Here is a 21,641-nt window from a genome sequence, read left to right as displayed (position 1 = left end):
CCATATTTAGCAGACTATTTGTCATCAAGTAGGTTTGGGTTTGTTTGTTTGTTTGTTTGTTTGTTTGTTTGTTTGTTTTTACCAAAAATGTTCTCTACAGGTATTCCTTATTTCAGTAAATGAAACTACTATTGTCCTGGTTAATAAAGTAAAAAATATAAGCATCAGCCTGGATGCCTCCCTCTTACCAACTACATATAATCCACTGGCAAGTCTCATTGGTCCTGTCAACTGCTCACTATCTAGAAACTGCTCACTTCTTTCCACTTCCATGCCTCCTACCTGAGTCTAAACCATCCCCCCCTCCTGATCTATTAGAATAGACTTCTAATGCACTCTGCCTTCATTCTTATGTCCCCCACCTCCAATCCATATCATGAACAGTTCCCAGAGTGATCCTTTTACATATAATACAAATATATGTCCCCTAGTGCACACTGTGCGCCACTGGCTTCAGCCCTCTTTTCCTCTCCTTCTAACCTCATCTGGAACCCCTCCCTTTCTGTTATAGTCACACTGTCCTCCTTCATGGTATGCTTACCTCTGTCTTGGTTCTCTCCTTCTCCCTTTCCAAGACTCGCATTTCTCCTCTTTGTTTTCTTAGATGTTACCTCCTCTGAGAAGCTTTCTAGGTAGTTTTCCCCCTATTATTCTCTCTTGCGTTGTCCCATTCATTTCCTTTGCAGTTCGTGACATACTTGGTAATTATTAATTTCTTTTTTTTTTAATTTTTTTTAACGTTTATTTATTTTTGAGACAGAGAGAGACAGAGCATGAACAGGGGAAGGGCAGAGAGAGAGGGAGACACAGAATCAGAAGCAGGCTCCAGGCTCTGAGCCATCAGCCCAGAGTCCGACACGGGGCTCGAACTCCCGGATCGTGAGATCATGACCTGAGCTGAAGTTGGACGCTTAACCGACTGAGCCACCCAGGCGCCCCAATTATTAATTTCTTTAATGATTTATTGTCTGCTGCTCCCACAAGATGGTAAATTCCAGGACAGCATGAAGCACGGTTGTTTTCTTTGCTGCTCTGTAATAAATACCGACTACTGGCGTGCCTGGGTGGCTTAGTCGGTTAAGCACCTGACTCTTGATTTCAGCCAAGTCATGATCTTATGGTTCATGAGATTGAGCCCTGTGTGGGTCTCCACACTGACAGCACAGAGCCTGCTTGGGATTCTACCTCTCCCTCTCTCTCTGCCCCTCCCCAATTCACACATGCTTTCTCTCTCTCTCTCTCAAAATAAATAAATAAACATTAAAATATATGTACTACAATTATTAACAGCTCCTACTGACCAAGCACAGAATATATGCCAGGAGTAGTTCTAAGATATACATACATATATACACACACATACACAAATATATATACACATAATTACACTCACATACATGCACACGTGTGTAAATTCCTACACATGTGCACACATGTACACACATACACACACTCATTTAATCCTCACACCAACCCTATGAGATAATTTTATTATTTTCACTTTACAGATGATTCAGCAAAAGCAGAGGCACATTAAGTGACTTGCCCAACGTCACACAGTGAGTGAACAGCCTAACCAGACTCTGTTCCAGCTATTCCAGAGTCTATGCCCTTAAACATTTCAGACCTTTCTCAGTGCAGAGCCAGGAACAAAGCAGGTGCTCAGTTAGTATTTGTAGAATCAAAGAACAAGGAGACTGACAAAATGATTCTATCATCCCCTAGAGCAGTGCTGTCTGACACAGCATTCTGAGATGATGTAAATGTTCTACATCTGTGTTGTCTTATACAGCAGTCAATAGTTGTATGTGGCACCTGACCACTTAAAATGTGGTTAGTATGACTCAAGAACTAAATTTTTTTATTTTATTTAATTCTAATCAGTCTAAATATAATAGCTACATGTGACTACTGCCTACCACATTAGACATTACAGTCTAAGATTTTATGAGGTGGTGTCACTTTTGATGCATTGAGATTTATATAGCCTTGATGAATTTAACTCCAAAACAGAAGACAAAATTCCCTTTTGCATTTCTTTTTTCCCTAGTGACTTCCACCCCCAGTTTTTCAAACATCCTTCATCCTCCTACTTTACTTCATTCCAGCCTGTAGAATCAAACCTCCTTCATGTGCAGCTCCAGCAAAGCCATTTTCCCCACCCCTCAACAGTTCTTTCGAGTCCTTCAAAAGTATTTAGTCAACCAACATCTAGAGCCTACTTGGATGGGGCACTGGCCCAAGTCCTGGGAAGGATGGAGGGAAATAGAGCCACAAAGACAAACTAAACAAGGTCCCTATCTCATAGTGAAGGGGAGTTGGTTAGACTAGTAAACTCACACATAGTAAGGAACCAATAAAGGGTGTGGAATGTAGGGGGGTGGGGGATGGGGGCAGGCTGAATGTCTAGTTTCGCTGCTGTGGTTTCCAAACTGGGACTCTGCATTGTCTACTTGGCAGAAATTGCTGCATAATGGCACTGATTTCACTTGCACTTGGACCACTAGAATAAATGGGATTGATCTGGCTTTGCTTTCAGAACTGGGCTTATAATGGACATGAGAAAATCTTACTGGTGTTTAGAAAGAGGCATCAGTAAGGAAGGAACTGCTATTACATTTCACCCTGCTGACTTGGGCGGATAGAAGGTGGATCTAGTTCTCAGACCACCACCCCATCTTTTACAAAAAAAGAAATCATCAAAGAAATGGTATATAATAATTAGACTGAGACTCAAATATTAAAGAAGAAGAGGAAGAGGAAAAAATGTGCACATTAATCACCTAACTCATGGGCAATTACTACTCGTATTTCTAAACAATGTCCAGTAACTGGGGTAGTGAAAATGCATTTCTTCCCTCCCACCATTTGCATACTTGGCATCTCACTTACATTGTACATAGGTTACAGTAAAAAGATGCTGCTTTGTTTGGATTTTGCTTTTTCTGTGGAATCCATTATAAAGCAATGTGCTTTTGTGTGTCAAAGAGCAGAAAGTCTCCACTTCCTCTTTTCAAAAGGATTTGGGCAGAAGTCAACTACTGTATTTATTCCATGCAGTTCTCCTTTTGATTACTAGATGTGTGCTGGTTGTAGATGCCACAGAACAGCAGTGAATGTTCTCACCACAAAGGACTTTCTATCTTAAGATGGGTCTTACAGCATCATGCTTCTGAAAGCAAAATGTTCAGTCACCTAAATGTCACTCTATAAATAGGAAGCATTTAAACACATAGAAACATCCAGATAATGCCTTCCATGCTTCATTTCTCATCTACATATGTGCTATCAGTGCATAGGTGGAGTGACCATGTATTTCGTTTTTTCTCAAACTTCCTCAATCTTACTCTTTTCAAAAAAAGCAGTTCATTAAAATCAAAATCAAAAGAGATTTCACCGTGATAACTCTCTAACAATTTTCTTTTAAATTACACGACAGATTAGAAAATCAAAAAACAAACAGAAAAGACCTAGATCAACGGTCCCAGGCTACTCCAGACTAATGGAAATATCACCTAAGAAATTTACTCCCTGCATCTAAGTTTATTTCCCAAAGTGTGTTCCTGGGAACACTAGTTACGAGCGGTATCACACTGAAAACATTCCGTAGTCAATACCCTAAGCCCATCTGCTCATGCAAAATGGTTGTGTTGGTATCATGAATATTTTCACCAGTATTTCCCAAGCCTTCCGATGTCCCTTCCACTCCACCGCACATTCCCACTGCCACATAAAAACTCCTAACACAAGCAAGTCCTAGACCACCTTCTGCCAAACATACACATATGCAATAGCAAATAGGCAAATACACATGAACGCATACTGTTCTTGTAAGTTCTAGAAAGTCCCAGTCTACCTTTGGGATCTCGCATAAGCCCCTTGCATAAAATATTCACTCTGCCTAAGACGGCCTGAGATCACAGTCTGCTGGGTGCTATACTAGCAGACTACAGGACGGTGTCACGTGACAGAGAGCTCCGTGAAGTGTGGGTGCAACACCTCAAGGACCAAAGAGATCAGATGACTGAATCCTCTGGTTCCCGTGGTTCAAGGGAGGGTTGTGGGGCTGTGAGATCATTCTGGCTTATAATACATCTGAAAACCACTAATTTTAATAATAAAAAGGCATTTCTATTTCCTTTCTGCAAACCTATGGTGTAGATTGCAAAAGTGGCATTCACAATGTCTGAGCAACTACCTCTGAGGTACAAGTCTTTCTGAGGGTTGCTTCAAATGCTAATTTTTCCTACTGGGTAGGCTAACTTGCACGTACCCATATACAAAACATTACCCTGTTCGTTAAGTGCTTACTAAAGTAAATCACCACATTGATCCAATAATGCATGCCTGGGGATTCAAAGAAATCATAAACATGCTAAAGATTCTTACAAGTCCTACAAAAAAGAAAACTTTGGCTCAATCCGGAAGATTTTAACTTATGTGGCCTTGGAAACATCAGGACACATGCTTTTGAGGAAAACACTTATTTGATCTTGGAAGCAACCTACTACATATTGTTTCTTTTTAAAGTGGATTATTTTTTTTCTTCTTTTAAGTAGGCTCCACGCCCAGCATGGAGCCAAGCGCAGGGCTTGAACTCATGACCCTGAGATCAACAACCGAGCTGAGATCAAGAGTTGGATGCTCAACCAACTGAGCCATCCGGGTACCCCTCCAAAGTACTTTCTAAATAGAAGTGCTGTTAGATGCCATTCTAAGTCCAGCCAATTCTTTACAGACAGAGAAACGGTCGTTCTGTTGTGACTGTAATGTGCAAGGATGTGCCCCGTAGAGTCTCATATCCTCTCCGCCCTGTTAATAAAAGGATAGTTCCATTACAGGAAAAGATCTCTTTCACTACCACTCTCTTTGTCAACTTTCTACCTGGGTTCTGTTTGGAGTGATAACCTCTATCTCGTGACAATGAGGTAAAACGTGTAAATATGAATGCCAACAACTGGGAAGGCAGAGATAGCAGGAGACTGAAGATACCGTGGAGCAGCTAAACCAAGGTTGCCGACCTCTGATTAACTCATTAATTGTTTACATTTCTATTATCTATTTTGTTTGTTTGGCAACGAGACATATTTGTCACTAAGCACGTACTTTTGCAGAACCTCATCCCGTTAACTAAAGAACAGCCTTCCATTACCTATCGGGGAAGATGCAGTTCAGGGGCTGTCATAGGTGGCTCAGAACAAGCCCCCCAAAGCACCTGGGCCTCCCCTCTACTTCAAAACTCAGCATATCGCCCTATAGTACTGATTAGCAAACCTATCACTACACTGCGTGCATCTTTGTGGTACTGCCTCCCAATGGCTCGCACAGAACCAGGCACATGCAGTCCCTCTTGGGAAATCTGTTGAATAAACTGATAATGTAGTATTCTCTCTTTCCTCAGTGATACTATCTCACTCTCCAAAAACTTTGTCCTTTTGACAGTGAATTTAAAAATAAAGTACCACCTAACATTTTGATAGTGATGACTTTAAAAGACAGCAGTGGCTTGCGGGGTGGGGTTAGATGCTCTCGTATGGTAACTGAGGAACACTAGGTATAAAAATGACTGAGTTCTAACAGGGTATCATTGCTCCCGACAGAGGCTGATAGGATCTGGTGTGGCAAGGCGCGCTGCGGGATGGTGCTGCATAGAGGTCAAAGGCAAAGGCCGTGGAACCAAACTTTCTGGACTCCACCCTCAGTTCTATCACTCACTTACTGGATGCCCTGAAGCAAGTGTCTTCTCCTCTCTGAGACTTTGTTTCCTTATGCTAAAATGGGGTGGTATCTAACTCAGGAAGTTTGTAGGAGGATTAAATACATTTCAAAATGAAAATATAGAACGTGCTTAACACAAGACATGGCACTTAGTCAATACGCAACAGATTTTAGTTATTGTTATTTTCCATCTCAGGTACTGTCTGGCAGTTGCTTCTCAAAAATTCACAGAGCATCACACACATCTGTTCTCTACCACTTAGAAAGCATGCAATACATTTTTAATGAAAAATTTAAAAACAGTTAGTGGCACGCCTATTAGAATGGCTAAAATCCAGAACACTGACAACCCAAATGCCGACTACGATATGGAGCAACAGGAAAGTTGCATTCGCTGCTGCTGGGAATGAAAAATGGTGCGGCCACTTTGGAAGACAGTTTTGAAGTTACTTTAAAAACTACACGTAATCTTACCATTGACTCCAGAAACTGTGCTCTTTGATATTTACCCAAAGGAGCTGAAAACATGTGGCTGCATAAAAACCTGCACGTGGATGTTTACAGGAGCTTTATTCATAATTGCCCACGCTTGGAAGCAACCAAGATGTCCTTCAGCAGGAGAACTGGTAAACTTTACTACAACCAGACAATGGAATATTATTCAGTGCTAGAAAGAAATGAGCTATGAAGCCATAAAAAGCCATGGGAGAACCTTAAATGTATATTACTAAGTGAAAGAAGCCAATCTAGGAGGCTATATACTATATAGTTTCTACTCTTTGACATTCTATAAAGGGCAAGGGAAACGCTACAAATTTTAATGGTTGCCATGGCAGGGGAGGAGCAGGGGTGGGATGATAGGGAAGCACAGAGGATTTTTAGGGCAGTGACAATATTCTGTATAATGACAGATACCTGTCATTATACGTTTGTCCAAACCCATGAAATGTAGAACACCAAGGGTGAGCCCTTAGATAAACTATGAACTCTGAGTGATAACAATGTATTAGTGTAGGTTCATTAATTATAACAAATGAACCAGTCTGGTGGGAGATGTTGATAATGGGAGAGCTGCACATGTTGGGGGGGAGGGGAGGGCAAGGAGTATATAGGCTGCTTCTGTACTTTCCTCTCAATTTTGTAGTGAGCCTTAAACTGTTCTAAAAAATTTTTTTTTTTAATTTAAAACCCAGTAGCCATGGATAATTTCTAAATAGCCAAAGGGATCACGGTATGTCAGAGCTTGGGGTCTGGGGTCCACTGGCCTGAAGTTCCCTCATAGCCTAGCTGTGTCACCAAGAGCAAGTCAGTTAACCCTTCAATATAAAATATAAAATTCCCTGCAGAATGTTTGGAAGAGCCAACGGGTTCTGCCTAGTGTCTGACACTTAGCAGTCAATAAATCTTAATTCTTTTTAACAAACCCTCTGGGAGGTTCTGATGTACTGTGCTGAATGAAAATGTACATTTTATTAAAATGTCCCTTTTTGGCTGTCTGAGGCCCTTTCTAAATCTATGACATTCAGCTATACATTGAGCACCAATCACCCTTGGAACTTTTCCACTCTCTGCGTAACTGTGAACCTTACCACGTTAAGAACATTACACACACCATGTCATTTCTCATTTAATAAAGCAAATTGCTACATGCAAGGGTAGTTATTCTCATTTGCAAATTCGTATCTAATTAGCTCTCTAAAAGCAAACTGCAAATTGGATCCAAGCAGATCACTCCTACAGCACTTGCCCTGGTGAACTAAAATGAACAGTGGGTCCATTCTGCAGTTTGCCAAAGATACTACATATGGTGATGAAATTGTGTTGACACGTTTCTCAGAAGAAATCCTAATCTACAGCCATACCACCCTGAACGTGCCCAATCTCGTCTGATCTCGGAAGCTAAGCAGGGTCGAGCCTGGTTAGTACTTGGATGGGAGAAGAAATCCTAGAAGAAATTCTTCTTGGTTGTCTGCAGCTATAGGCATTTTCCTTCCTTCCACAGTTTGAAGGGAATTGCAAGAGTTGAGTGACAAAGTTTTATGGAGACCGGGAGGCAAAAGGGTGACAGTGTGGGAGAAAAAAAAAATCTACAAGGGACAATCATATGGGGAGGGACAGTCAACAGCCAGAACTAAGACCTCAGTGAAGTTCATGTTGTACAGGTGGAAAAAGTAAATGGTGGACAAGTGAATATCATTTGGGCAAGAGGCAGATCGCTTGTAGAAGAGATAGTATGTCTTTTGACAGTGGTATGTGGCAGAATTTTATTCTAGGCAGACTGGGTATAAAGAAGTGATGGGAAGCAAAGGATATAAAAACATTTATTATGTTTCCCTGTCCAGCACCCATGCCCTCGTTTTTTCAACTCAATGCCTCAGTTTCCTTTGAGGAGTCTTGTACTCTATGTGGTTCAGATGCTGCTGATACCAGTCCCCTCTCTGGAAGGTATGGGAGAGACAAATGACCCAGATGCAGCCAGAGTGAATTTTCAGACCTTTCACTCTAACACTATGGGAAGTCATTTTCTTTATATATGAATGCCAAGCTCATAGGAATGAACTCTGGGCTCCTGGTGTCACCCAAAGAGGGAGGCTGCTTGAACATAACACCAACATAGGGAAACAAGAGTAAGCAGGTGAAGAGAGGTGGCTTTGCTGGGTCACTGTTTGAGACTATGCATCCATCCAGCCATGAATCCTCTGGACTTTTCTGTCATAAGAGTCAGGGAATCCCCTTTTTGCCTCAGCCAGTTTGAGTTAGTTTCTGTCATTTGAAACTGAAAAAAATCTGACTCATTACTAAGACAAAGGAAAAGTCACATCTACTTATAGTATGTACTACCTTTTCCTCAAACACCATGTATTGTTGATATGATCATATTGGTCTATAGTGGCCATGTTTTCCCAACCACTTCCCCACAAAATCAGCTTATCTGCTCATACAGGTAGAATTTTACTCATAGAACAGCCGAACGTCTGAATATCAGAACTATTCTGAAAACCTGGGTCATGTGCAAAAAAACACACTTCCTGATAGTAATAAGCACACAGTACCATTCCCCTACTGAACTCTTGAAGCATGCGTTTCAAACTCACATTCCTCTATTTAGTAATCAGGCTAAAAATATCTTTCCTACACTCTCTGTGTGAAGATTAAAACACATTGCTCAAAGCTGTTGCACCACATAACTGCAGCAAACTCTAAGCTGTCAACCAATACTTGGACCCTGTGGAGAGAATCCCAGGAGAGAATTCAGCCCTCCGCACCTCATCTTGCTATTTTATCTGCTGAGAGTGATTCACTCCAGTAACCTGGTTCCTCAGTATCTTAGTAACCACTTTATTATACAAGGGTGATCCTACCTTATGCCATAGAAAAGTTCTCCTGAGAAGCTGTACAAACCCAGGTGTGTTCATTCCAGATCTATGGTCTGTGCACTACACACGATCATTTCAAAGACGATCCATTTCAAAATCTTATGAATTGGCAGTTGGCAAGAGATTCCTAATGCTACGTCTTCTGGTATGACTTTTGCAATCATGATCTCACTTTTGTAATCCAGAGGCTATCATGGGATTTAGTAGTTACTATGTACCAGGAATCATGTTAAACATGTTAAACATGTGCTGACCTGGTCACAAAAGCTCATGACATAGAATCTATTGATATTTTCAATTTACAAATGAGGAAACACCGAACAGTTGAGCAAAATTGCCGAGATCACACACTTAGTAAATGTTGAAGCCGAGGCTAAATTCTAGGCCATCTCTTCTACTTCTCAGAGTCCAAGTTCTGAATGCCAGTTGGGGGTTGGGTGGTCGTCCACACTGGCGTCTGCTCTGCTCTGCTGCCAGCTGGTGATGGGCACCTGAAAGAACTATTTGCCCTTTGGGAGTTCAGTTTTCTAATCAATAAAAGAGTGATCTCCAAACCCTCCTCCAGCCCTGGCACGTGGTGAGCCACAGGCCCTCCTCCTGGGTTCCTGAAGGGTTCCCTGTAGGCAGACACCTGCTAGAGCACAGTTCTCAAACTTACTGAACATCATTAAAGTCTAAGGAAATTGTTAAAAACAAAGACTTCCAAACCCTCAGGTAGAGGGGCTGCAGCCAGAAGTTCCAGGATGGGGCACCAAGGTCTACATTTTTAATAAGTCTCCTGGGGGATGTTGATATATGAACTGTGATTTGAAAGAGCACTGGCAGCTCTTGGGAGCTAATCAGAAATGCAGATCTTGGGTCCCACCCAAGACCCACTGAATCAGAACTTGCATTTCACCAAGGTTCCCAGGTCATGCTTGTATATATTGAAATGATCCTAGAAGAGGGCCAACCTGATTAATCCTGACACCATACTCAATCTTGAAACCAAGGTAAACACAGCACATCCTTACCTAATTGTTACTACTTTTAACTTCTCTATAATTGCTACTCCTAAAAGCATCAACTGCAAGTGTGCTTTTCAAGATACCTTTGGCAGAGCCCTAGGCTTCAGTCCTCCAGGGCCATCTGGGGATAGGGACTGTGTGAGCAGCCTACACTGAGTGGCCTCCAAGCTACAAAGTCTCCTTCAAACGAACCACTCCACTTTGATCAGTTTTAGAATTGCAGTTTGATTTTCTTTGAAAACAGGGTTTTGTTGCTTTAAGTTTTTTTCTCAACCAACATCGTGCTCCATAGTGCACATACATCAATGCCATTAGTACCTTCCCCATGATACCCAAGAGATGGGCTTAGGGAATGAACCTGGCTCCGTTTTCTCAAATGCTTCCCTAAGGGGCAGAAACATGACCTTCAAAATGTCAAAACCTGCTCCTGTTCCCAGGAGCACTATTAAGTTACTTTCCTACCCTACTTTAATATGCAATGACCAAGAAAGACACTAATGTGGAAAATTCTGAATTCAGCTCACATACCATTGCTAGTTTATAACAAAAGCTCTATGTATCTTCTCTTATAAACTAAAAGGTTCCCACCAGTCAATGGGAATTTGATCCTTAAGGTAAACACAAGCAGTCCAGATCTTTCTTTAGACCAAGTACTTTGGAGATATCTTTAGTGATTAGTATTGCTGGGTGGCTCTGGAGTTAGAGAGTCTCAGAATTTACTTAATAAAGAAGTTAGGGGGAACCTGGGTGGCTGAGTTGGTTGAGCATCAGACTCTAGATTTCAGCACAAGTCATGATCTCACAATTGTGAGATTGAGCCCCACTTTGGACTCAGTGCTCAGTGTGGAGTCTGCTTGGGATTCTCTCTTTCTCTCCCTCTCTCTCTCCCCCTCCCTCACTCATTCTCACTCTCTCTCTTTTTCTCAAAATAAATACATAAACATTTAAAAAAATAAGTCACAAGAGGTCCAGGAAAAGATAACCTCAGTTTTATTAACACCTAACGACTGGTTCTCACCTGGGATACACATAACAGTCATCTGGGGAACTTTGAAAGATCTTGATGCCTAGGCTATACCCAAAAACTTACATCAGAATTTCTGGGAGTAGGTCTCAAGTTTTAGTGGGTCCCTAGACATCTTCAATGTGTATCTGAGGTTGAGAACCATTGACTAGGGCACTAGATATGGGAGCACTGGAGACAGAGTCCTGTAAGACACACGCTCAATGGCCCCGCTTGGCCCTCTCTTGGTCCCCCTCTTTCACATACAGATGACCATTCATTTATTCATTCAGCAGTTATTTATTGAAAATCTACTATGTACTCACTTGTAACTGGGAATTATAAACTCAAAAATCCTGTTCTTGTGGAGCTAACAGTACTACAAACACATTTTTTTCTTTTTAATTTTCACCCTAAATAGGTGCTATAAAGAAGATGAATTCTCATGTTGGTGTAGTATGTAAACTAAGCCTCTCTGAGAAGGTACCACCTGGGTTCTGAGTTGAAGTTTGGGAAGGATGTAGTTAAAGGATCTAGGGATGAAGCTCTTACACAGAAAGAATAAGTATAAGTGGACCCCCAATGGGAATGGTATATTGAAAGGGTAGATAAAAAAAAAAGTCAGGGTGGCTGGAGCACAGTCAATGAAGAGTAAGTTAAAAGAAATGAAGTCATAATGGTAGGCAAGGACCAGATGGTGTAGGTCTTTACAGACCATATTAAAGAAAAGAGAAGAGATAATCTGATAAAAGAAAACTTCAACAGTGGGAAATTATCCACACAAAAGTTCATGCCGATCTCACGAACAACAGCCTATAGTCTAACATAATACTTCTGAATTTTATTTTACTTTTGTTTTTGGCAAGGGATCGGACAGGGTTGGCACTGTTCCTTGGGGACACATAATAAAATTGCCTGGGAGAGGGGTTCATTCAAGCAGAGGGGTTCATTCAAGCTGTGTGACACACACTGTCTTTCTCCACAGGTGTGATTCTATTACACTCCCCTAGGGGTGTGACCCTTGTCCACAGTGAGGGACTAAGAACAGAAGCAGGCCATATCCAGTGATGGCAAATAAAAACAATATGCACATTCAGGATTTGTAGGTCTATATATTAAGTCCAGCTCATTCACCCTAAATTTCTATATTCTCTAAGTATAGGATGTCCCACAACATGTCAATCCCATGACCCAAACTGCATTCATCTTTATTCATAAATCGACTGGTATCTCCTATAATCTCTATATCAGGTGGCATAAACAGACGGTGGTTGAGGCTGGATCATGTGATGATTCTTCTCTCACAAGTCTGCTTCCTGGGCCGGGGTCGCCAATATACCTGAGTGGGAGCTGGTCAGGCCTCTCTACTCCCCTGTGGTTAAGCTGGTCTTCCTCAGAGCATGGTGGTCTCAGATTGGCTGACTTCCCCTATGGTAGGTGGCTTCTCCCTGAATGAGTGTTTCAAGAGACGGGATGTGGAAGCTGCCATGCTATTAAAGCCTGAGCGTGAAAACGGTCACAGCATCACCTCTTCAATATCCTTTTGCTCACAGCAGTTTCTGAGCTCATCCAGATTCAAGGGTAGGAGTCAAAGACTCACCTCTCAATAGGAGAAACATTGATAAATTTGTGGCTACGTTTTGTCCACCACAATATATAAAGCATATACACACAGCATGTGGTATAAAAATATGTACCACTGGAAATATATTTTTATATATGTATATATACACAAAGCATGTACATTATACGTACATTATGTATTATATATAATTATACATAATAATTATATAGAGTGCATGGTACATTTTAAGGTATAATGTTTCAAATACAATCTGCTATAATAGTAACTAAATGCTAGCCCAATCACCTTATAGTGATGCCCTATCATCTTTTCGTAAACTTAGTGGAAGATAGGATCAACAGATGTGGGGAGGAAATTGGAAGAGTGACCAAAATAAGCGGTGAGAAGAAACATTAACTTCCCTGTCAGAGGCATGAGTCACCCTCCATTAGGTGGGCACCACAGGATGTAAGGAAGTTGCTGTCATAATCCTTCCAATGCAACCAATGTGAGGCTGCCCAGAAGAGGAGGCTGTGAGGGAGATTCACTTCATTGCCCATGCTGGGTGTTCTGAATGCTTTCGTGTGAAAGGTAGCACCATCGGCAGGGAACAGGACACGCCAATGTGACAGTGAGTCACCAAGTGAAATCATGGCTGCTCATGGTCCGATGCCTGTCATGCTGGGAGCACAATAAAATTGTTCCAATGTCCCACCCCCTCCAAGGAAAGGTCAAAGAAGTTTCATCTTAGGGCACACATGAGGAGAGGAGAGAACTTCGTGTCTGAACTATTTATTTTATTTTATTTTAAATTCCAGTAGAGTTAACACAGTGTTATATTGGTTTCAGGTGTATAATATAGTGGTTCAGCACTTCATACATCTCTCAGTGCTCATCATGCATGTGTTCCTTAATCCCCATTGCCTATTTCACCCAACCCCCCCCCCCCCCCCGCCCACCTCCCCTCTGGTAACCATCAGTTTGCTTTCTATAGTTAAAATGGTAGCCTTCTTGGTTTGTCTCCTTTCCCCTTGCTCATCCGTTGTTGCTGTTGTTGTTGTTTGTTTCTTAAATTCCACATATGAGTAAAATGATATGGTATTTGTCCTTCTCTGACTTATTTTGCTTAGCATTATACCCTCTAGATTCATCCATTCAAGTATTTTCATATAAGAGTATTCTTGGATTCTTTTTGAGGGCAAGGATACCTCCAATTTTTCTTGAAATTTATTGTGAGGGAAAAGTAAAAATTAGCCAACCTAAACAAGTTATATATTATGTTCGAGAAGAATTCATTTTGACTTAGGTTTATCCCAAGTATGCAAGGCTAGAAGACATTAGAAAATCTAATTGATGTAATTCACCACATTAATATGTTGTGGTAGCTGGTCTTAGAGATGGCCTCTTGGCATCATATCCTTGCATAGTCTTCTGGCACTGAATCTGGGCTGGCTTGTGACTTATTTTAATCAACTGAATGTGGCAGAAGCGGTGCTGTGCCAATTCCAGGAACATGCCTTAGGAAAGACAGGCAGCTCCTGCTGTGCACATTGGATCACCATGTAAGAAGTCTGCTATCCAGCTGGAGAGAACTTCCAGAAGCCAGAGAGAGAGAGAGAGAGAGAGAGAGAGAGAGAAAGGCCTAAGACTGTGGACAAAGACTGGTCCAGCCATCCCAACATCTCAGCTGCACTGGCACTGCAAGCCATCTCTACTGAGATGCCAGACACGCAATGAGCCATGTAGGATGCTCCAACAGCCAAGCTGAGCTTCCACGTGACTCCAGCCCCAGACACTTTCTCCCCATGACTGCATGAGAGCATCCAAGTAACAGGAGCTGAACAGTCATCTTGCTAAGTCCTCTCATTCCACAGATGTGGAAGGTCCACCAAAATGGTGGTTCTTCTAATCCACTAAATACTGGCATGACTTCTTATGATGTAATAGATAACCAAAACATTAAAAGAGAATATTCATACGATGATTTCCAAGGATGCAGAAACGCAAAAGGCATTTGACAAAAAAATTCTACACTCATTCAGGATTTAAAAAAAAGAAAAGAAAAGAAAATCCTGGAGCAAACTAGGAATATGAGGGACCTAATTTACTTAATTTGATAAATAGAGCCACAAAAAGAACCCCAGCAGTCATTTCACTTGAAGGCATATTCCTACTCTCAGATCAAGAAAAGACAAAGCTCCTCACTATTACTTCTAGTAAGAATTATACAGAAGGTTCTAGTCAGCGCAGCGAGTCAAAAAAAAAAAAAAAAGAAAAAAGAACAAACGAATGAAGAAAGAAAGAAAAAAAAGAAAGAAAAGCCATAAAGATGAAGAAGGAAGAAAAAAAATCTGTCCCTTAAAAATGGTATGATTTTATATATATAAAACCTCCCCAAACTATAGATATGTTACATGTATTACTACAATAATTAAACATCTTTTCTAGATATCAATATAAAAAATCAACTGTACTATATACTAGCAAACAAAAAATTAAAATTAAAATATAGCATTCATAATAGCATCAAAAATGTGTAAGAAAAAAATCTAACAGAAGAGTTCTAAGACTTCTAATGAATAAATTATAAAATATTAATAGACATTAAAGAAGACCTAAATAAATGCACACAGATTGAGAGCATCAATATTATAAAGATTAAATTCTCCTCCAATATAATCCCAATTATGTTTCCAGATTTTTCAACAATATGAGAAGCTGAATCTAGAATGTATACGGAATTGCCAAGGATAAATATAGGCAAGAAGAACAACAGTAGTATGGGAACGTGTGCCCTGCCAGGGATCAAGAATTATTATATCAGAATTAACTGTAGATCAGGATAGGTAAACAGACCAGTGGAAAGGAGCAGCAAACCCAGAAATGACCCATGCATGTAATACGGGCGTTTGTTGTAAGACACACGCATGGCAGTTTGGGAGGGAAAGGAAAGATTTCAATAAATGTTGCTGAGACAATTGGGTATCCATGTTTTTTGAAAAAGAAGAAGGAAATATATAAATATATATGTGGAATATGTGCACATAATTATGGAATATATATTATATATAATAGTAATATGTTATGTGGAAATAAATATAAATATATATATCATGTACATAATATACCAAATATGTATATATAATTATAGAATATATAATATATACATATATATTTACATACATGTATATATTTATGCTTATAAGAAAGATATATTTATAAATATATATTTAAATTATATAATTTAAATATTTATATATTTCCATATAATATCACATACAAAATAATTCCAATTAGTTTCTGACTCATATAGGAGAGAATAAACCATGTTTTCAGGAATGCAGTGTAGATAAGAATGTCTTAAAATACAAAGGACAATATGGAAAGGGTTATATATTTCGCTACAGTAAATAAATATACCATTAAGAGAGTGAAATCTATATATTGGGGTAACACATAACCAACAAAAGGCTTGTTCTCAGAAAACAAAAAGAAGTCTCCCAAAACCTTAAGAAAAAAATAGGCAAGACAACAGAAAAAGTTCTGCAAAAGATTCAAGTCTTTTGTTTTACAAAAGAGGAAATCCAAGTGATCAATCAATAAATATATGAAAAGGTGCTCAACCTCATAATACAAAATATGCAAATAAAAACCAAAATGAAATGCCATTGTGTACATCTACTGGATTGAGAAAAAAAATTTTTAAGTGTGAAAACACCAAATGTTTGGAGAACACAGAACTTTGGGAATTCTCATACACAGCAGGTATGAATAATATAATCACTTACTTGGGTATCTACTCAAGTTAAAGATACACTTATCCCACGGCTCAGTGATTTCAACCTTGGGTGTGTACCTTAGAGAAATGGGTGCATATGTGCCCTAGGATGATTGTAGACTGCAGCAGATCTAACCTGGGATATCCACCTTGGGTACAATGGATAAATTACAGTATATGCACACATGCCGTGCCATGCAGCAATGTAAAGGGACACATGACACAAATAAATCTTGTGAGCATATACTGAGCCAAAGAAGTCACATACAAAACTATGATTCCATTTTGATAAAAATTCAGAAACATATATTTTGGGGTCTTCATTCATATTAGGTAAAACTAAGATGAAGAGAAAGATACCATAATGGTGGTTACCTCCAGGAGAGGCTGAGGGAACTGTGATGGGCTCATGGGCTGGGGCAATGATCTTTTTCAGGCTCAGCATAGTAATTATATCAGTGTTCTTTTTTTTCCTTTCCTGTTTTCTTGTTGTAAAATATATAGAACATGAAATTTAGCATTTTGGCCATTATTAGCATACAGTTCTATAGCATTAAGTATGACATTCATACTGTCATTCAATCATGGATGCCCATTTTTACCATTATTCAACTAACTGCAAAAATGTTTTATGCACTTTTCTGTGGGTTTATCTCTCAAGAAAAGAAGCAGAGAAAGTCAAGGGTATGTGCAAAGACTTAGTCAGAGAGGTATTAACCATAGTTCTGTTTATAATAAGCAACAATATGAAACATTCAATCACTACTTTGAGTTGCATGAAGGGACGGATCAAATATCAACACACACAGACGTGTGGACGGGATTTCATACAGCCTCCAGAAATGAGATCACAGAAGAAGATGCCATGGCATGAAAGACAAGTGAGGTGTGCAGTGAGGTGGAAAAAGATATTTATGATACATTATGCACACACATTCCAGTAAATAAACTACAAATATTTATGCAAGGAAAAAAGATAGGAGAAATACATTACGATATTAACTATGATTCTATTTGAATAGTGGTTTTATGAGTGACTTTTATTTTTATCGTTTTGCTCATTTGTATAGTTGCAATTTTGAGCAATGAACATGGATTACTTTTTAAGGGAATAAAAAGGAGCCAATACATTCTACTGGGAAATGATAATGAAGAAGAGACTAGAAATCTCCAAATGGGAATATGAAACCCGGAATTAGCTTCTAGGTATGTCTGGAGAACATCTGGAACCCTATCAGCTCCCATCAGCCTACTGGAATATAACTTTTCCTTGTCAGTTACCTCTTTCCTGCCGGGTTACTTTTTCCCAGAGTCTTAGCTCTGACAGTGAGATGAAATTCTAGCTGTCTGCTCTGGAAAAAAATTGGGCCGTGGAGGCAGGGGGATCCTTTGAGAACAGCCGGCTCCTAATTGAAAGGAAGTGAAAATCCTCCAAACATTTGCACGCACAGTTGATGGATCATCCCTCACTTTTCCTCCATCTGGTCTGTGGCCTCTTGCAGAAACCAAGACAAGAAAAATGAAGTGTACCTGACACAGGGAATGAGGGGAGTCATTTGGATGACAGAGTACCAGCTCCCCATAAAATGCTTGGAGTGAGAGAGGCAGTGGGACAGAAGGCGCCAGGCACAGTGCTCATATCTGACTTCACGCTGGGTAAGTAGACACCAAACACAGGGCAAGTAGAGAGGACTCGGCAGTCAGTACACAAATAGGCTTCACAGCCAGGCTGGGTCACACCCTGTGCATACCTGTTAGCTCATCAGAATGGAATTCCTAACTGGTAAGCTGTGGTTGAATGCGCCCCACAACCCCGCCCCCCTCTCCGCCCCTCCCCCTCCTTCCCCCCCCCCCCGTCCCCCCCGCCCCCCCCATGCTAGTGATCCCCTACTGGGACCTTACTTCATAAATTTCTAAAATAGGAGAATTCAGATTATTTTATGGCAGGGAAAGAAAGTCAAAAAGCATTAAGTGGAAAAATACTAATAATTCGTTATACATATGTGTGGCATGCAACTACTATAATTTGCATTATAGAGTCTCAAGGAAGAGAAGGGCTGGGGGGCACAGAGGGACTTATGGGTTAAGGAACTATTTTTTTTAATATATTTTTTTAAAGTTTATTTATTTATTTTGAGAGAAACAGAGACAGCACAAGTGGGGGAGGCGCAGAGAGAGGGGGAGAAAGAAAATCCCAAGCAGGCTCTGCATTGCCAACACAGAGCTCCACACAGGGCTGGAACTCACGAAACCCTACGATCATGACCCACATGAGCCGACATCAAGAGGCGGATGCTTAACCGACTGAGCCACCCAGGTGCCCCAAGGAACTATCTTTTTAATTCGTCTAGTTCTTGTTAATAGGTGTGCTATAAAAAAGGGGTCAAATGAATTTGGGAAACGTTAGATAAAATATACACGGTTTCAGGAATTCCTAAGGTCTTTAATTGACTAAAATGCGTGTGACTCTACAAATACAAATAGCGTAGACTTTTTATGCAGAAACTTTTTGACCATAAAATACCATCTAAGGAATTCACCTTGGAAACTGCTTCAGTAAAGTAATCCTTTTCTTGTCGCTTTTTCCAATGTAGGAGAGCAACAACATGCTCTTTTTCCTCACGGATTTCGCTGGTCGTGTGGTATCACCACAGGACGTTTCAGGGCTTTCCTATCTGATGAGATGGTTGTCCCCACACTGGCTTTTCTTTGTACTTATGGCAAGTGATAAACCTGATAAAGCTCAAACTACTAACAAGTATCAGGGGCTTTCATCAACCAGACTAAGTCCAGAGCCTTTGCAAAATGACCTCCCAGAACTCAGAGGTACTCTGTTATTGGAGCTATTAATACTTTGCCAGAGAGTACACTTTGTCTTTGTTTTCAGTCTATTTTCTTTCTCGAAAGAAAGAAAACAAATGGGCTCAAAGGAATGAATAGGGGAATGTATAGAAATTCCTTAAAAATTGCATCTCCATAACTTTGCAAATAAATGAGGAATGTATAATTTATGACAAGCTTACATGCTTGTCACACCTAACCATCATTCTATATGGCAGTCTTGATTTTCTGTGAAAATAATGGAATACAAATACTTGGAGAAATTGGCCAATAGAAGGAGAATAGTTCAGATGTAATGAGGACTAAATTGATTAAGAACATGGCTAGGAGTTAAGTGGCCTTCTTCACCTTTCCAAAGCTTCCAGTTAAGACTTTTATTCTGCAGTAATGAAAACCCCAGCCTTATGAACAAAATTCAAATGAAGTCTATATGCCAAAAGAAATAGAACTTAGCATTTATTCTCCGTTCTTGCTTCCACTTGGAAGGTGCCTTTTCCCCTAAGAACATGTTTAAAAGGATATAAAAGTGGCTTTCTATTTTTGGCCAGAAGCAGAAAATGAAAGACAATGGAGAAAAAAATATTAGCTCAGCTTTTCCAGGCTTGAAATAATGTGTGATTTTTGCTGTTTTTCCAACTTTTGAGCACAAGTCTGGTAGAATGCTTAATTCATTCACCTCGTGAATCACCTTTCTTTTGTGGGAATATTAATGCCAAGCTAAAATTTCTCCATATGAGGAAAGAAAACAAAATCAAACGCAGCAAAGCTGTGAGTAGTTTGGTAAATAAAATCATTCTGTCTCTACTTCATTAATTCTCCCTTCATCCTTTGGAGGTCCTGTGAACTGTAGCAGTGCATCATTTAAATGGTACCTTCAGATGTTTCACTGAGACATAATTAAAATTGATGTTGTCATCTGGCGTTTCCTTGTGCAATTTGTCTAACTCCTCGCAAAAGGCAAAACAAAGCTCTTTGTTATGACTTTGTCTTTCTTCAAGAAACTGCCTAAGATTTTCTTCATGTGTTCTGGAAAACTGGCCAACTGAAAGCGAACTTACAGATTCCTGAAGGGATTTCCTTAGCACGATATCCAAGTGGTCCATTTGGAAGGACCAGCCATGACAGGAAAGTTGGTATCCCCAAGACATTCCATTCCCTAGTTGAAAAGCACTCATGAATTTTTAAAAAATCTTCTTTACATTGATTTACTCCCTCCAAAGATATGCATCAGGCTAGTATGAGCCTGATAGAAATAAGCCTCCTGATAGAAATAAGGCTCTAATAGCCCACAAGACCCCACCTCTTAGTGGGGCTCACAGGCCAGCAGGAAGGCAGACATGAAACTCGTAATTAACAATAACACGTAATGAACACATCAAGAGGAAGTAACTGGTGATGTGGATTTAACCTACAGGTCAGGAAGGTCACCCTCCCTGAGGAAGTGAATTCAAGAAATCTCCCAAAGGATGCTGAGCGGAGATGGGGCTGAGGAAAGGACCAAGTTAAGGGAGAGATAGGGGCTGAAGGCCCCTGGAAATAAAAGAGCTAGGCATTTGCTTTCTGTCTTTCATACATAGTCCAAGTTTCGCCTTTAGTTTCACACAGACTAAAAACTACTTTCTCCTCCTACAACACCATTAATAAGATGCTGTTTTCTACTATTTTCATCTCTTTTGCGTTTCTTTAGACTATAATGATTTAATGAGAACTACTATTTTTGAACATTCATTTTGCACCTAGCCCACTGAATCCTCACAAAACCTTTTCTCCACAGTTGAGGGAAACAGAGATTCAGAAGGTTACCCAGGCAGGCAATACTAAACTAGAATTCAAAGCCAGGTCTGAGACAGAGATATTCAAATAGAAGATTTTAACCAGTTTACTGGGGTTTCTTTAGGTTCAGATCTACCAACTATTTCATCAAAATGCTAGGGGTGGTCATGGGGAAAGGAGGTGTTAAAAAGATTCCCAGCACTCATTCAGCTGTTTTGAGTCTGAATCTCTGAGGACTTGGTCTGTGGATTTGCATTTTAACACGTTCCCCAGGTGCTTCCCTTGCCTTTGAGAATCACTGAACTTCATCCCACTTCCCCAGTGAGAGAGAAGGGGGTGGGGCTGGAAAGGGAGGGAGGGAGGGAGAGGGAGGAAGAGAGAGGAGGCAGAGGGACCACTGCTGATGCACTTTACTATACACTCTTGTCTATGTTCTTAGAATGCCCTTCTGCCTGCTTGGTGAAATGAAACATAGAATGGTCATGATTTTCAAACTGCAAATCATGTAGCCTCATGCACTGGCAAGATGTTAGGCAAGGCACAGAGAGCTGCGAGAGCTGCATATTCAGGCTTCAGCCAA

The 21,641-nt window shown here is 40.3% G+C and overlaps 1 protein-coding gene and 1 long non-coding RNA gene across 6 annotated transcripts in view; one reads left to right on the top strand and one right to left on the bottom strand.

The window, feature by feature from the left end:
• LOC131509948 (uncharacterized) overlaps positions 1-21,641 on the bottom strand; it is a 227,078-nt gene that overhangs the window by 51,692 nt on the left and 153,745 nt on the right. The window lies entirely within an intron of this gene.
• Positions 1-21,641, top strand: part of LOC131509943 (uncharacterized) — a 320,351-nt gene that overhangs the window by 293,106 nt on the left and 5,604 nt on the right. The window contains exons 5-6 of one of the 4 annotated variants that reach the window (XR_009260805.1): positions 4,560-4,666; positions 17,950-18,103. Coding sequence is in view for 3 of the 4 variants with exons in the window: in XM_058726277.1 (XP_058582260.1) it covers positions 4,557-4,657 (101 nt within the window). In the remaining variant the exon portion in view is untranslated. Of the gene's footprint in view, positions 1-4,556; positions 4,667-17,949; positions 18,261-21,641 lie in introns of those variants that run through there. The other 3 variants (XM_058726277.1, XM_058726278.1, XM_058726281.1) reach the window with 3 other exon arrangements.

Source organism: Neofelis nebulosa, chromosome 4, assembly GCF_028018385.1.
Source record: "Neofelis nebulosa isolate mNeoNeb1 chromosome 4, mNeoNeb1.pri, whole genome shotgun sequence".
NCBI classification, from domain to species: domain Eukaryota; kingdom Metazoa; phylum Chordata; class Mammalia; order Carnivora; family Felidae; genus Neofelis; species Neofelis nebulosa.
The sequence above is the reverse complement of the archived record's forward strand: the minus strand, read 5'-3'. Positions and strand labels throughout refer to the sequence as shown.